The 15,452-nt window shown below is 29.1% G+C and overlaps 1 protein-coding gene across 1 annotated transcript in view; it reads left to right on the top strand.

Annotated features, from left to right (window-relative positions):
- LOC147072186 (agrin-like) overlaps window positions 1-15,452 on the top strand; it is a 61,610-nt gene that overhangs the window by 29,081 nt on the left and 17,077 nt on the right. Inside the window, exons 4-7 of the mRNA XM_085946685.1 lie at window positions 596-811; window positions 1,330-1,542; window positions 2,002-2,102; window positions 9,906-10,020. Of these exons, the coding sequence (XP_085802811.1) occupies window positions 596-811; window positions 1,330-1,542; window positions 2,002-2,102; window positions 9,906-10,020 (645 nt within the window). The remainder of the gene's footprint in view (window positions 1-595; window positions 812-1,329; window positions 1,543-2,001; window positions 2,103-9,905; window positions 10,021-15,452) is intronic.

A 15,452-nucleotide genomic window follows, 5' to 3' on the forward strand; every position in this document is an offset into this window, starting at 1 on the left:
ATCAAAAACTACCAGTCAATTGAAAACTCCATTGGGAAGGTTTTCGCGTATTATATTTTCCTATAACATGACGATATTTCAAATAATACACTTTTATTTAATTAATATATTTTATTAATCATCAAAAAAATAAATTTATAAAATGAGTAAAGATATAACAGTCATGATGGCCGAGCGACTTACGCGTTGGCTTATAATTTCGTGGATCCCAGGTTCAAATCTTGGGTCTGGAAAATACATATATTGTTTTTTTAATTTGTGTTTGAAGTCAGAATATGGACCTAATAGGTTGAGCAAGTGGCTTACATCCATTTCTCCTAAAAATAAAAATCTGTTTCCACCCTGTGGAGGCCCATATGATCCTATTAGGATCGGATATGGTTCAAAGAAAGAAGAAGAAATTTTGAAAAACACCCGATAATCTAATACGTTTCGCACTGGTTTCTCATCTGGGAGCTCCGAGTTTGATTCCCGGTTAAATCACAATAAATATATGTGATTTTATGAAAGACTGGATGTTTTCTGCTACTAATCAATTTATATTACTATACAACTAATTCACTGCACTACTCATTGAGCCTCATTTTGGTTTTAGGTGTGAATCCTTGTGAAAGCATTAAATGCATACCTGGGGAGGAGTGTTCTATAAACAAATTTGGTATTGCAAAATGCGAATGTGGTTCGGACTGCGAACCTGTGATGCGACCCGTTTGTTCTGTCGATGGAAGAACCTTTTCATCAGAGTGTGATCTTAAACGAGCTGCATGTCAATCAAAGATGCCAATAGAGATCGCCCACCCTGGAGTATGTGGTAAGTTTTTGGTTATGCGTACAATATTTCTTAGAATAGTATTTAAAAGTATCTGATTTCTTTTTAACATGTTTATAAATGAAATGGAACACCATAGTAAAATATTCAATGTAGATAAGTACTAGAAAATGAAATGCATGTTTATAAATAGTTATTCAATGAAGGTATAAAACTTGTTTGGTGAACCATTTAAATAGTACACCTATATAAAATATGAACTATATTAGGCGATTCTTTATTAGATTTATAAATGAAGATTATTTATTAGAGACATAAATAAATGCGTACTTAGTGTGTATATACTTAAACAATTTTATTTGAAAAATACAACAAAGATTTTTTAATAAATATACATTTATTTATTTTGTGAAAACATTATGAGATGTGATTATTAAAATTATTTTCAATGAACATTAACTTAGTACTTAGGTATCAATATAATAAATAACGATATAATTTATCTCTGCAACAATTTCTATTTTTCATATTTAATAACAAATTGTTGCATATGTGTTTAGGTGAACGTAGCCCCTGTCAAGGGCGGGCTTGTCAATGGGGTGCTTCTTGCGTCGAGCGCAGCGGCCAGGCACGCTGCGAATGCCCACAGTGTCCGGCTGAATTCGACCCTGTATGTGGTTCTGATGGAATTTCATATGGAAACGAATGCAAACTCCGTCATGAAGCGTGCAAGTACAAGAGAGAAGTGACTGTACTCTACAAAGGACCATGCAGTGAGTTCTTATACACTTTCATTTTTAAATTTCGACAACTACAATGAACAAAGCTGTAAGTAATTCACTTTTGGCTTTGAGAACTCATAGTAGCTTAGCTTGTTAAAACAAATTTAATGAAATAAGCTGATTAACCTTAATTTTTTTTAAGTTGTATCAAAAACCATTATAACTTGTGTAGGTAACATTGAAGACCGGAAATAAAATTTATTTAATAATATGTCATAATATAAAGTTATGATTTATTATATTGAATGTGTGTCTATTTCTAAAATTAAGGTTTGACATAATTATTGACAATTACTAAATTACTTACTGCATATCTACTATTTGAATAAAATTGTGACGAGAAATCTCCATGATTTAAAAAATATAATGGATTGATATTTTTGATGGAAGGTAATAAAGAATATATTATATTGCACTCAATGAATGATAACTGTTTTTTTAATTATTTAGATGGGTGCGAAAATAAAAAATGCGAACACTATTCAGTATGTGAAAGCGACGGAGCTTCGGAAGCCAGGTGCGTCTGCCCAGAACGCTGCGAAGAAGGAACGGTAAGATGATATTAACGTTTAAATAAACTATTAGGGTTCATAATCATATAGGGTTTTTAATAATAACTGGCAATATTCCCTTTTCGCAATAATAATTTTAACTCCTGAATTATATATTGAGACGTGATGTTAATTACCTTTAAGAATAATTAACACTCAACATTGAAGCATTACATTATCACTTAAAGCTCCGTATTATGCCAATCGCTGTGAGTAAGTGCGTCAATATTCAATCAAAGCCACATTGATACCTTTGCAAATGGATGTTGCCAGAATGTGTTAAAAGTAGTTTTGTTATTATTATATTTGATTTATTTTTATTTTTGTTCTGCAATACATACTTACATATCAACGAAAGACCTTAAACCTGTGATTCCCAAACAGGTTCTGTAGAACCATTGGGTTCCATGAAATATATCAAGGATTCTGCAAGAATTCGTCATAGCTTGCAGAAAAAAGTAGAACTTGGAACCAATTAGGGAAAGAGTAAAAGCATGTTTTAAAATTTTCTATTGTAGTAGGAAGAGTATATATATCTTTAGAGAGGAATTTTTGTAGCAAAAAAGAATGGAGAAATTCCGTTTTCTTACTATAAACTGTTAAAATATATTATTACTTTGCCTTTGAATGTCGCTGATTACTGGTTTATATGCATATTTGGTCACTTAGTTTTTTTAATATGTGTCAGTCACTTAGAGATTTCCCGATATTTTATAAAGTTTTAGGGTGTCCGCCATACAAAAAGGTTGAGAAAAACTGTTTTAAGTTAATACAGTCGCGAAAACAACGAAAATAACATTTTTCAGTTATCACAAGCTAATTTAAAAAAAAATTGTTACCAGAGAATACTAAATAATTCAAGTAGATCATAAAAAATGAGCAGAGTGTGCAGCGTGTATATTTTTGTGTGGACGCCATCAAGACGCTGCTGCTAAGGCATTAACATGTATGCTTATTGTTTGACCAGAATATAAAGATAAAGTTAAAAAAATAACAAAAATAAATCAACTTACATACCATTATGTTTCAGCGGTAATAACAAGCTATTATCACGTACCTCGTACCTACGATTTTTTAAATTTTATTTATTCAGTTTATCTTTCATTATTTAATACATATATTTTTATGAAGCTTGTATATTTAAAAACAGATTGATCACACATAATATGATCAGAATCTAACCAAAAATGTATATAGCTTTGAAACTGTTAAGAAAAATAGTTTAAAACCCATTGTTGATCCTAAAGAAATCGATTATTCTAAAATATAAAATAGTTTTATTTTACTTATATTTAATAAAATATAAAAGAGTAAATAACGAAAAAGAGTACTTAAATAAAATAAAATACAATGAAAAAAGAAAGTAATGGAAAACCAACCAATTAACCAAAAACGGTTTGTGAAATTAATCACCTGATATTATATAAATTATTATTTGCAATTAAAATATCAGTTAAATGGCAACATTCAATAATAGTGAGCTGTTCATTAAAACAACCTGTAATACAAGGGTAAAAGCGTAAATACTTTGGTGGTATAATTGATATATCATTATAACAAATATACCTACCTCTCATAATATATAGAAACTCTTCTCTCAATCTTCAATCTTCTCTCAATCTCATGATGTAGGTATACTTGGTATTTTTTCTAGTTTGAGTATATTGTTTCTACAGTTTATTTAAGATTTTTTAAATGTTCTTACACTTAACTTGTGGCTCATTTCAGTATATGAATAAAAAATAGATATAGGTATCTTATACAATAGAGGGACTTCATTATTTGATATGGTTAAATTGGGAATAGAGTACCAAATTAATAATAATGTTCTGCAGTTAATATATTGCTTACGAATTCATAGAAGTGTGCTGTTGGTACTTATGTACTTACCATTGTTTGCATTTTTTATTCGGATAATAATAACGTGTCATTGTATTAACACATTTTGGCTATAATCCCAAAGTATAAATAAGATGAGAATTTTGCTATAAATAAATTTGCAATGCCTTATAAAATCATCAGTAATAATTAATAACATTTTTTCATGTCCGCTTTATACTTTTTTATTACCACGTTTTATTTTGCTTATATTCTTGTTTGTCCGGTGGTTGTTTATCCAGTACAAATCTTGCAATCGATTTTTAACTAACTTTCCGACTAGCTAGGCATTTGAAACTTTTAGAATATATCAGAATACGATGATAATACATTCTTTTAATACTTTTAGCCATCTTTAAGTAGAATTGAATTCATTTTCAGTTAGTTCTGTTTTGTATGAAAAGTTATTTCGGAAGAAATCCGTAATGCAATCCACTATTATTTGTTGCTAAAGGAGTGGTCCTAGCAACTAAATTATTAATATATACGTGCGTTACTATGGAAATCAAAATGACATTTCAGTATTCTATATTTGTTTGTTTGTTGCAAAATAGCAAAAAAATGATTTGTTGACAGTTACCTTATTTGTCCTAAATTATTAATACATAGAATTGTCAAGTTTATATGATTCAACAGAAAAATATAAACGTGGTATATAAATAGATCTTTTTATCTTGTGATTATTTATAATATAATTATAAATAATATATTTTAAAATTGTTGGGTACTCATCTTACTGCGCGATAAAATAAACGATTTAGTTGTTTAATTTGGTGTAATTATATGGGGCCCAAACAATCTGTAAACATCTTTCTTGATTATATAAATATTTTATTTGCTAGTATGGGTAATGAAATAAATTAATTTGAAATACTTCCATAATTAAACACTAATATACGTTAGCGTTACTACTGAAGTGAGACATTGTTGTTGTGTTTACATTCTGTGGAAATCGATTGAAGATTGAAAGCATGTTGCATAATAATTGACTGAATTTCTATTCATACGTCTTATAGCCTGACTACAGAATGCTCGGGATTGTACTTTCTTTCAAAGAATATGACAAAATATGTTATATTATTATAACATATTTTAATAAATATGCATAATAGTGCTTGTACGCGTGCATGGATTCACTTTCACCAATAGTGTGTATTTAATACCCCGTTTACACGTGCATGGATTTACACCTAACTGTACGTATTATCGTGTAAGTTGAAAGATTATATGCGTGTATCAAAAAAGTTCAGAAGCTTCTGAACTTTTACGCAATAATTAGTACTTGAATGGCGGTGCGCATGCACAGTAGAACGATAGTAGCGAATCTGCCAGAGGAAATACGAACTACACCGCACATAACATTTTGACGTCTAACGATTATATATAAACTTGTCCGAACCTTCTGAATCTGTAAAATATCACCATACGATGACAACATAGCGTCTCGCTTACACTTGATGAATGATATTGGATAGACAGTCTGTACCTTTACGTGTAAAAACTTATTATCGCGATCGTTTAAAATACACACTATTGGTGTGGAAGTAAATCCATGTACATGTACAGGCGCTATTAAAGTATCGTGATAATAACTGCTTACACGTAAAAGTGCTGACTGTCTTGCAAATCTTATTCTTCAAGAGTAAGCGAGACGCGATGTTGTCATTGTATGGTTCCTATTTGATAGGTCGTGAAAATTAGTAAAAATGATTCCATCTACGTATAAACGGGGTATAACGGTAGTTCTCAATTTAGTTATTAATATTTTCCTATTATTACGTGTTTACGATGTAAACACAGAGCATCTAAGTAAACAAAAATTAAAGGACCGTTCTGTTATTGTTTGAATTGAATTTTGTTTGAAATATAAAGTATTATCAATAATCCAACAAAATTGATTATTTAAAATTCAAGCTACCGATTTTCATGAAATAAAGAATATAAAGTAGAATAAAGCTTCCGTTTCTCTCGCCAAAAAATATGTTTTTTATGTTATTAATCTTTTTAATTGGTCAAAGTTTATACTATTCGATTTGAATAGTTTGTTGAGATGCTACCTACAGGTTTACCTATAACTGTAAATTAATACAGATTATGATTACTTAATGCTTATAATTTTATTATATAAATTAACATGTTACAAATATTCTATAAAGAAATTTTCAAGTAAAAAATTGGCCAAGTAATAGAAGATTGTTTTGGATTTTTTACAATATGTTATTTAGATACTGTTTAAATACTAAATACTTTTGTTTAACGTCAAAGACTAATACTAAAATTTTCATCAATATTAATTAAATTACTTACATTGCAGGTAATGTTATCTCAATTGCTCGAAATGTTTATAATATTAAGTGATTGCGAGTAGTTTCATATTATTATTCTTCATAAAAAAACAATATAAAAACGTATCAGGCTCACGCTGCCTATGAATGGGTTTAAAATTCTGGACTGGTAAAAAAATTAAAGGAAACTGGGAATATTTGAAATAAAGATATTGAGAAGGGTCTTCGGAGCCATAATATGCGATAGTATCGCGTGTGGCGAGGAAGGGATTACCCAGAACTAACTATCACTCTTTCCGATGATCCACTCGTCCACTTGCTTATAAAAATAAAGCGACACCGTCGGGCAGGAATTTATAAAATATGGAAGATACCATCTATACTGTGGTGGTTATACTGTGTGGAAAGAACCATGGTATCCTAAGGAAGCTCCCTGCAGACAGATAGGAGTGGATATGTTTTCAAAAGGAGACACTCAGATTCGCATAAAATATACAAAACTTATGTCAATTAATATTTAAATTAAAAATCAATCCAGTAGATAGTACGAATAGTATAACATGTATTATTATATAATTTAAGCGAAACTTAAGGGGGGACATGCTCGTCGAAGGTCAAAATTGAGTTTTTATTGTATTTTCAAACCATGATCCTGGACACTCCTTAAACGTTGTAGATAATCTATTTATATAATTTTGAAGCCTTATTATCTTTTAAAGTTATTTTAAACATTTGATGACTGCATAAAGTATTTTTGTTACATAAAATAGTATTCTTTTAAACCTCTCGCTCTAATGTTTTAGAATATAGTCATATTTCGGTACATAACTGTGCAGTGGTGTTAAGATTTTTTACATTTATTAATTTTTAAACGCATTTATAAAACTATTAGCATAATTTATTACGAGATAATTTTTGTAAAATATTCACGATAAAAAATTATATTGATAATCTCTGTGATCCCAAATTTGTCAAGAATTAGGCATTTTATTATTCAAAAAATCGGCAAGATTAACACATTTCAAGATGATTCTAAAGATATTTATTATAAGCTATGTCTTTAACCATTCAAGTGTGATAAACATCTTATGAATAATGATTGCTTTATAATAATTATTGACCTAAGAATAAGGTAGTGTTTTTTTGAAATACGCCATTTCTTTTGTCATTCCCCAGTGATTAAGCTACAACATACGGCCGTAGCCATAAATTGACAAACTATAATTGAAGTAAGGAGTAAAATTATATTGACGCGCGTGTTTGAACATGTACCGTTTAAAAAAAAATAAAAAAAAATTCGGTTAGGTACATGTTCAAACACGCGCGTTAACATAATTTTACTCCCTACTTTAATTATAGTTTGTCATTTTATGGCTACGGCCGTATGTTGTAGCTTAACCACTAGGGAATGACAAAAGAAATGGCGTATTTTAAAAAAACACTACCTTATTCTTAGGTCAATAATTATTATAAAGCAATCATTATTCATAAGATTTTTATCACACTTGAATGGTCAAAAACATAGCTTATAAGAAGTATCTTTAGAATCATCTTCAAATGTGTTAATCTTGCCGATTTTTTGAATAATAAAATGCCTAATTCTTGTCAAATTTGGGATCACAGAGATTATCAAAATAATTTTTTATCGTGAATATTTTACAAAAATTATCTCGTAATAAATTATACTAATGGTTTTATAAATGCGTTTAAAAATTAATAAATGTAAAAAATCTTAACACCACTGCACAGTTCTGTACCGAAATATGACTATATTCTAAAACATTAGAGCGAGAGGTTTAAAAGAATACTATTTTATGTAACAAAAATACTTCATGCAGTCATCAAATGTGTAAAATAACTATAACGGATAATAGGGCTTCAAAATTATATAAATAGATTATCTACAACGTTTAAGGAGTGTCCAGGATCATGGTTTGAAAATACAATAAAAACTCAATTTTGACCTTCGACGAGCATGTCCCCCCTTAAAGCGTAGATAATTAGTAGGTATCTAAAAGTTTAAATGCATTGTAATTAATTACATATTATAAACTTCACTGGGGGTTGAATTTATGCATTGTGTATATATTTTATAACTATTATAGTAAACATTATACCCTATTTCTATAGGGAAACAACTCAAAATTTCAAGGTTTTGAGTTAATAATGCCATTCAATGTAGAAAGGTATTATCTTTATAATTCAATAAAAAGAAATAATCAAAAATCTCTTCAATGGGTCAAAAAAATGAATAAACATTTTAAACGGGAATGTTAATTTAAGTTAATGTATTTGTTAAACTGTAAAATTTCATTTTGCATTGCTAAGTTCATTTGAACTATATAAACAATAAACACATTTACTTAAAAAATCTGGGCTCTAACATTGAAATGAGAATTTATGTAAAATTTTCAAACGCCATTATCATAGAACAACGTATTTGGAGTTGTTTCCCTATAACTAGGGTACCTATCGAATGTTGAAGTTTGAATATAAATATGAGATATAAGTTTTTGATGATATTAATTATTATAAAAAATATCTAATGCATCTATAGGAACAATACAATTTATTTAAAAAGTATAACACTTCAGGCACCCAGGCTTGAAAAAATATCATAATAATAATTGAACTCGTGGTAATATTTCAAGAGATCGTGGAATTTCACGTACTTCCTCTATTGCCAATTCTGTACAGTTAATTACATTCTCTTCCTACCAAAATTAATATGAGTTCTCATTTGAATACCACTTGGTTTACGAAATGGTAGTATAATTTCGAAAGTCATATCTACTACGAGTCACAAATTTTGAAGACTTGCTAATAATTATTTTAATTAACTAATCTTTTATTCGTGACGTTTTTTTTTTCAAAAAAGATTTCTTCTATTGGTTATAATATATTTTCTCAGAAATGTTTTCAAAATTATGTATGTTCAATAATTAGAATGTTACATTCTTAAATATTCTGAATTATTCGTTGAATAAAAAAAACAGTTAATTAAAGATATTTATAACTTTTAAAAGTCAAACACTCTTCAATATTGTCGGAAATTCCCGACATAATATGACGCGCTCAGACATCAGTAAAACTACATTTTGACATGCTTACTAACATTTTCTGCTGACTTTTGACTATGGTCGACTAAATTGTGACAAAATTAGCCACACAACGATCGAAAAAGTATTGCCGAAGAAAAATCAAATTCGGTGAAATATTGTATTCAATTTATAATGTATATTTCATTTAACGCAATCATCCATAATATTTAATATCGCATCTGCAACGGTCATCGATCTGTATTGTTTAAAAAAGAGTAAAAATCACATTTTGAGTTTGAATTTTCTTTATATCACTCGACTAATAATATATACTAATAAACTTATTTTAATTCGGTATCTATTAAAAATTATTGTAAATTATTTCTTATTATATTTTTATATTTCTTGTTAAACTAACTCAACACGAATTCCGGGTTTCGCCTAATGTCTTTGTTATACAGATCAAAGTATTATAATAAGTACCGACAAAAACAGTAAAAAATAATCTTAACAGTTAGTTGAAATCTTAAAAAAAAAAATCCTCAGATGCTTAGGTGTGTGTTAAAAAATATATCATGTTTTTCTTTCATTTTCCCTAGGAAAACGGCGAAGTGTGCGGTTCTGACTCAAAGACCTATGTGAGTGAATGCCAGCTGAGAGCTAATGCGTGTAAGGATCAACGTCACATAACTGTGGCATATAAAGGCGATTGCGGTAAGCAAAAATAACCTTTGTTATATTATTATTAAGACGTCAAAATGAGAAAATATAAATATAGTCCACTAATCTTTACTCATTTTTCAACACCATCCGTATTTAGATTACAATACCTATTGACAATACAGTTTTTTCATATGCAAGGTGAAAGGATTTTCGATAGACGAAAACTCATTTGTAAGTAAAGCTACCTAAGTACCTCTGTGGGTCTATTCTGTACTTATCGACCGCTAAAGTGATAAAATGATAAATATTATCAAACTTAGGGTAGGTTTGTATCAAAGTATTAGCACTTGTTGTAACAATTACAATACGTTGGTTGTAATTGTTGCAATAAGCGTTCCATTTTAACAGCGCCTCTCATAGTAAGTATAGAATAGATCCACTGGTAGGCAAAGAATGAACACTGAAAATTGACAATATTTAACGGGACCTATTTAGTATTTTAATTTAGTAGCAATTTAATTTAAAAAAAATATATAATTTTATTATCAGACTCCGTAGCCTAACTAAATCCAAATATTTTTTTTATTCAACTTTAATTATTTTTCCGTATGCATGTATCACAATAATTATTAAGCAAGTAATTATGAAAAAAAAAATCATAAAGCTCATGTTAAATTTAATAATAATGATGTGTGTCAAGTATCATCGTTTATTCTGTTAAAGAATACGGCTAACTGAATCTTATTAAAAATATAATATATTGTACATTTTCATAAATATACTATATACTTGGAAAGTATTAAAGCTGTAGGTTGGAAATGTTTACTAGCAGGATTTAAAAACAGCAACACACTGCATCTGATACGTTCACAAAATATTTCCAGTGCTAAGCTCTACTGAAACTGGTGAATTTTATTGCAATCAGCTGACTAAGCTTTTGACAGTAATCAATCATTCCAAAAGTAGTCATAAAATAACGCCTAGCAGAGTTTAACTTTAACAGATGTCAGTTTCATCGAAAAAAACATGATTTTATTATACCACACAATTTATTACATGTTATTCAGTTTATTAAATAAACGACACAATTAACCCGGAGAAAGTTTAATCATTAATTTTGTGAAATTTTAAATACAAAATATACAACCACAATAAAGTTGAACAACAAAGAATAAAAAGATAATATATACACTTAATATAAATAATATATATTTTTTAGATGTTTTAAGAAAATCTAAGAGATGGCAGTGTCCGTTTATTTTATCCGTTTTCAATGGATGATAGATGATAGTAAAACATATTTTTTTCAATTTATTATTTTTACAATAAAACGTAGTAGGTACCTAGTTATTGTTTTCGTAAAAATACATTTACATGTCTTTGATAAGCATTGAATAATTATTAATGCAGCGGTGCATACCTGATATTATTGTATAACTACTTTTTAACAGTTTCGTGGTAGGATGCCATTTTACAAGTTTATTAATTATTCGATAGCTATTTCGATTGTCACTATATTAATACTACAGAGATAAACTATCCGTTCTCTAACACTATTCAGAAAATTTATTTTATAAACCATTTCTTGTTAATTTCATGAGTTTTTTCTGTGAGGTTTATACACAAAACAAAATTTAAGCATTACATTTGATATTCTATAAAGTGCCCACCTGCTATTATTTTCACTTTAAAATTCTTTCTGTTGTGTTAGCAGAACCAATCTAAAAAGTTCGGCATTTCCGCTGTACGCGACGCGAATGAAAATACAGGTTGCATTGTGCATTTCCAGCCTCTGCTGGATTGTTCATGACTTTTGCGAAAATAAATATTTTATCTGGCAGCTCATCCGCGAATGTTTTTTTTCCAAATGAACGCAACGGCGCGTCGCTGTCAAACTTTTATTGTGTGCGCAAAATGTATTCGAACACTTTTTGCCGATTATTCATTTCGCTTTATACTTTTTCAGCGATTTAGCGGGTGTCGTATGACTTAAAACTGTATTTTTGTCGCCGTATGAAAATATAATCTTGTCGCGTTTGGCATTGGAAAATTGAAATTAAAAAAAAAACCTTTTTCTTTATAATTTAGAAATGATCTAAAATATGATACATCATACTAAATATATTTTTTTAAATATTGAATACTATAAATATTTATAAGTATTATGCTTTTGATTTATACCTTTATAATGAATTTAAAAACTTTTATCTATTTTCGTACTCGACGTTACAGGAAAATGCTATTTATCCAAAACGAATAATATTTAAGAAATCATATTATAACATAATAATATTATATTCAAAATAGTGTTGAAATAATAATGAATACAATTAATTTTTTATAGTTTATCTTACAAACTTAAGTTTATTATTGTAAACATTGAAAATCTCAATTTTTTTTCGTCGATGGTGCCAAGATGATCGCATAACAATTGCAGTGTTAGATAGAATAGTGTAGGTACACATATATTATTTATAAAATAAATCGGTTAATTGGATAATGTCACCAACACTATCATTCATGTCAATAAAAACATAAAAAATATAGCAACAAGATACTTAAGTTAACTAGACGGCAGAAAAATAGAAGGTGTTCTTAAAATTTAAAAAATGTCTAAAATAAGTTATAAAACTAAAAACTAATGCAGATAAAAACATTGATTCCCACTTAAATTAATATTGATTTTTAAGAAAATGTTAGGTTATTTGTCGAAAAATATTAGATTTAATGCCATATGCCAGATTCGAATTTTTAAAACAAAACGATTTTTCAAAAATGGTAGATCTGGAAAAAAACGCTAAGTTAAAATTGAACGCATAAATTGAATGATATATAGGTAGGCATATTTTATAGCACATATGATACATATTACAGATAATACAAGAATGGTGGTGTAAACGAATGCTTTCAAATTTATCTTTTTATGAATGTTTTATAAAAAAGATAAATCACCGTTTTTGAGTTTGGCAGACTATTTATTACGAGCATTGTTAAATTTTTAGCTTGTTAAATTCGTTGGGTCATTGGCCTGGATACAAGTAAATATATCATTTTATTATGGGGAAATGTATTGATACTAAGGCCATCTGGTGAGAAAATTATGAATTTTAACGAATATATACATTTTAAAGTAGAGAGGTATTTCAATTCATCCATAGATAGCAAAAAAATAAAACAAATATTTTAAAAATTTTGAGAAAACTTACAATTTAAAAAAAACTGTTAACCGCATTCATAATAATATTATAAGTTCCTATTTTTCTTCAAAATATCTCATTTCTCCTATTTGTTTGCTTAAAAACTTCATGTTTCAATAACTTTGTCTACATAACTATTTCGTGAAAAATAATGCTCCAGATATATAATATTATTATCAACATTGTCTGAATATTGATATACGTGATATTAATAATTATGATAATAGAGGAAACCATTTTTGGAATTTATATTTCCGATTAATATAGGTACCAGAATCCTAACCTTGGCATGCTTTATTTTTACTAAAAACCATATTCCCTTTAATTCTATGAAATTGAACCTGATATGAAGAAAATATTTCATGAGTTTAAAACCGCAATAGTACTTGTTACCTGGAAGTATTTTATAACCAATCTAAAATAAAGGTTCGCGTGTTTACCGTTGGGATCCAAACCTACCGTTGTCTTTTAAACTGAATTTATATACAATTTTATATTTCGATGTTTTAATTAATTGACTAAGTTCTAAATACTAAATAGATATTATAATTATATAATTTTTAAATGTGATATTTTATTATAGAAATTTACCTATTGTATAAGCCTATTTAGGTATATCTTAAACCTTAAAGCTGGCGGTAACGTGCCGGCTTATGATGTCATGGGGCTCGGGCTTGGAACCCGGGTCTGGCAAAATGACATTTTGATTTTTCAATGTGGGTCGAAACTCAAAGCATGGAACTCATATAGAAAGTTGCAACCACATTGGATTGTAGAGCCAATTAAAAAAATGAAAAGGTTATATAATCATCAATAAGCTTTAATCAATTCACTTCTTGGTAAAGGTCTCCAAAGTGATTCCATTCCTTTTGGTCGTATGAGTTATATTGCCGCGTACTTGCGCATACTATAACTTTTTTGGCATTCTAATGGACTCTATATTTGATTATAATCATGGAGTTTTATTAAGCTTATTTATATAAATAGGGCAGAATGAAGATCAATAAAAACTATCAAATTATATGAAATAAAAAATAAGTAATAAACCATCTCTTTTATTGGACGAATAATTTATACTGTAATATACTTTATATTGAACATACATAATTTAAAAACACCTCAGATACCTACTAGAAAAAATCTCCTTTTGAAAAAATAAAGACGCCCGACGGAACTTAAACCTGTATAAAAATTTTATATTCTCAAATCTTGTTAATTATTCGTTGAACAAAAGAAAAGTAAAATTTGGAGCGACCCGGATGTCGGTTTGTAATTAGGGCATTTAATTGACACCTTGATTTAAACCACTGAAACCGATAGCTTAGAAATTAATGCAATTGGAAAAGCATTTTATGTAAAAACTACTATTTAATTTCGTTGTAAATAGATAGGATGCCCGTAGCTTAATTGATAAAGTTTCGGATGTCGTATTAAAAAAAAGATCTTTTCTTGTAGGTACGAGGGTGGGTCAATAATTCCTTAGAAAAAAGCATTAAAACAGTTTTTATTTTTGTATTTTTTTTTATTTCTCAACATAATCTCCTTGGAGCTCAATACACTTGGTTAGACGTTTCTCAATTTTTTTTAAACCGTCAGAAAAATAAGTTTTCGGAAGGTCCTCAAAATAAGCATTTGTCCGATCGATGACTTCTTCATTTGAAAAAAAACGTTGTCCACTTAGCCATTTTTTTAAGTTTGGGAAAAGGAAAAAGTCACTGGGGGCTAAATCTGGCGAATACGGTGGGTGGTCGACCAATTCGAACTTCAATTCTTCAATTTTAGCCATTGATCGTAAACATGTGTGAACACGGGCATTGTCCTGATGAAAGAGGATTTTTTTCCTGTTTAAATGAGGCCGTTATTCTTCAATTTTGTTTTTTAGCTGGTCCAATAAAGATGCATAATAATCCCCTGTTATTGTTTTTCCTTTTTCCAAATAGTCAACGAAAATAATTTCTCGTGCATCCCAAAATACAGTAGCCATAACCTTACCAGCTGATTTTACGGTTTTCGCCTTCTTTGGACATGGTTTGCCTTCGCAATCCACTGCTTTGACTGTTTTTTCGTCTCGGGAGTATAGTGGTGTATCCATGTTTCATCTACAGTCACAAAGCGACGAAAAAATTCATCCGGATTGCGTTGCATGAGCGACAACAGGGCTTTAGAGGCCACCACCCTATTGCGTTTATTGTCGACTGTGAGCAAACGCGGCACCCATCTTGCAGAAATATTTTTCATGCCCAATTTGTCATGTAAAATAGAAATGACGCTACCTTTTGAGATCCC

The sequence above is a fragment of the Rhyacophila brunnea genome, unplaced genomic scaffold, assembly GCF_057557595.1.
Source record: "Rhyacophila brunnea isolate RB1 unplaced genomic scaffold, BYU_Rbru_1.0 scaffold_2, whole genome shotgun sequence".
Taxonomy (NCBI): Eukaryota; Metazoa; Arthropoda; class Insecta; order Trichoptera; family Rhyacophilidae; genus Rhyacophila; species Rhyacophila brunnea.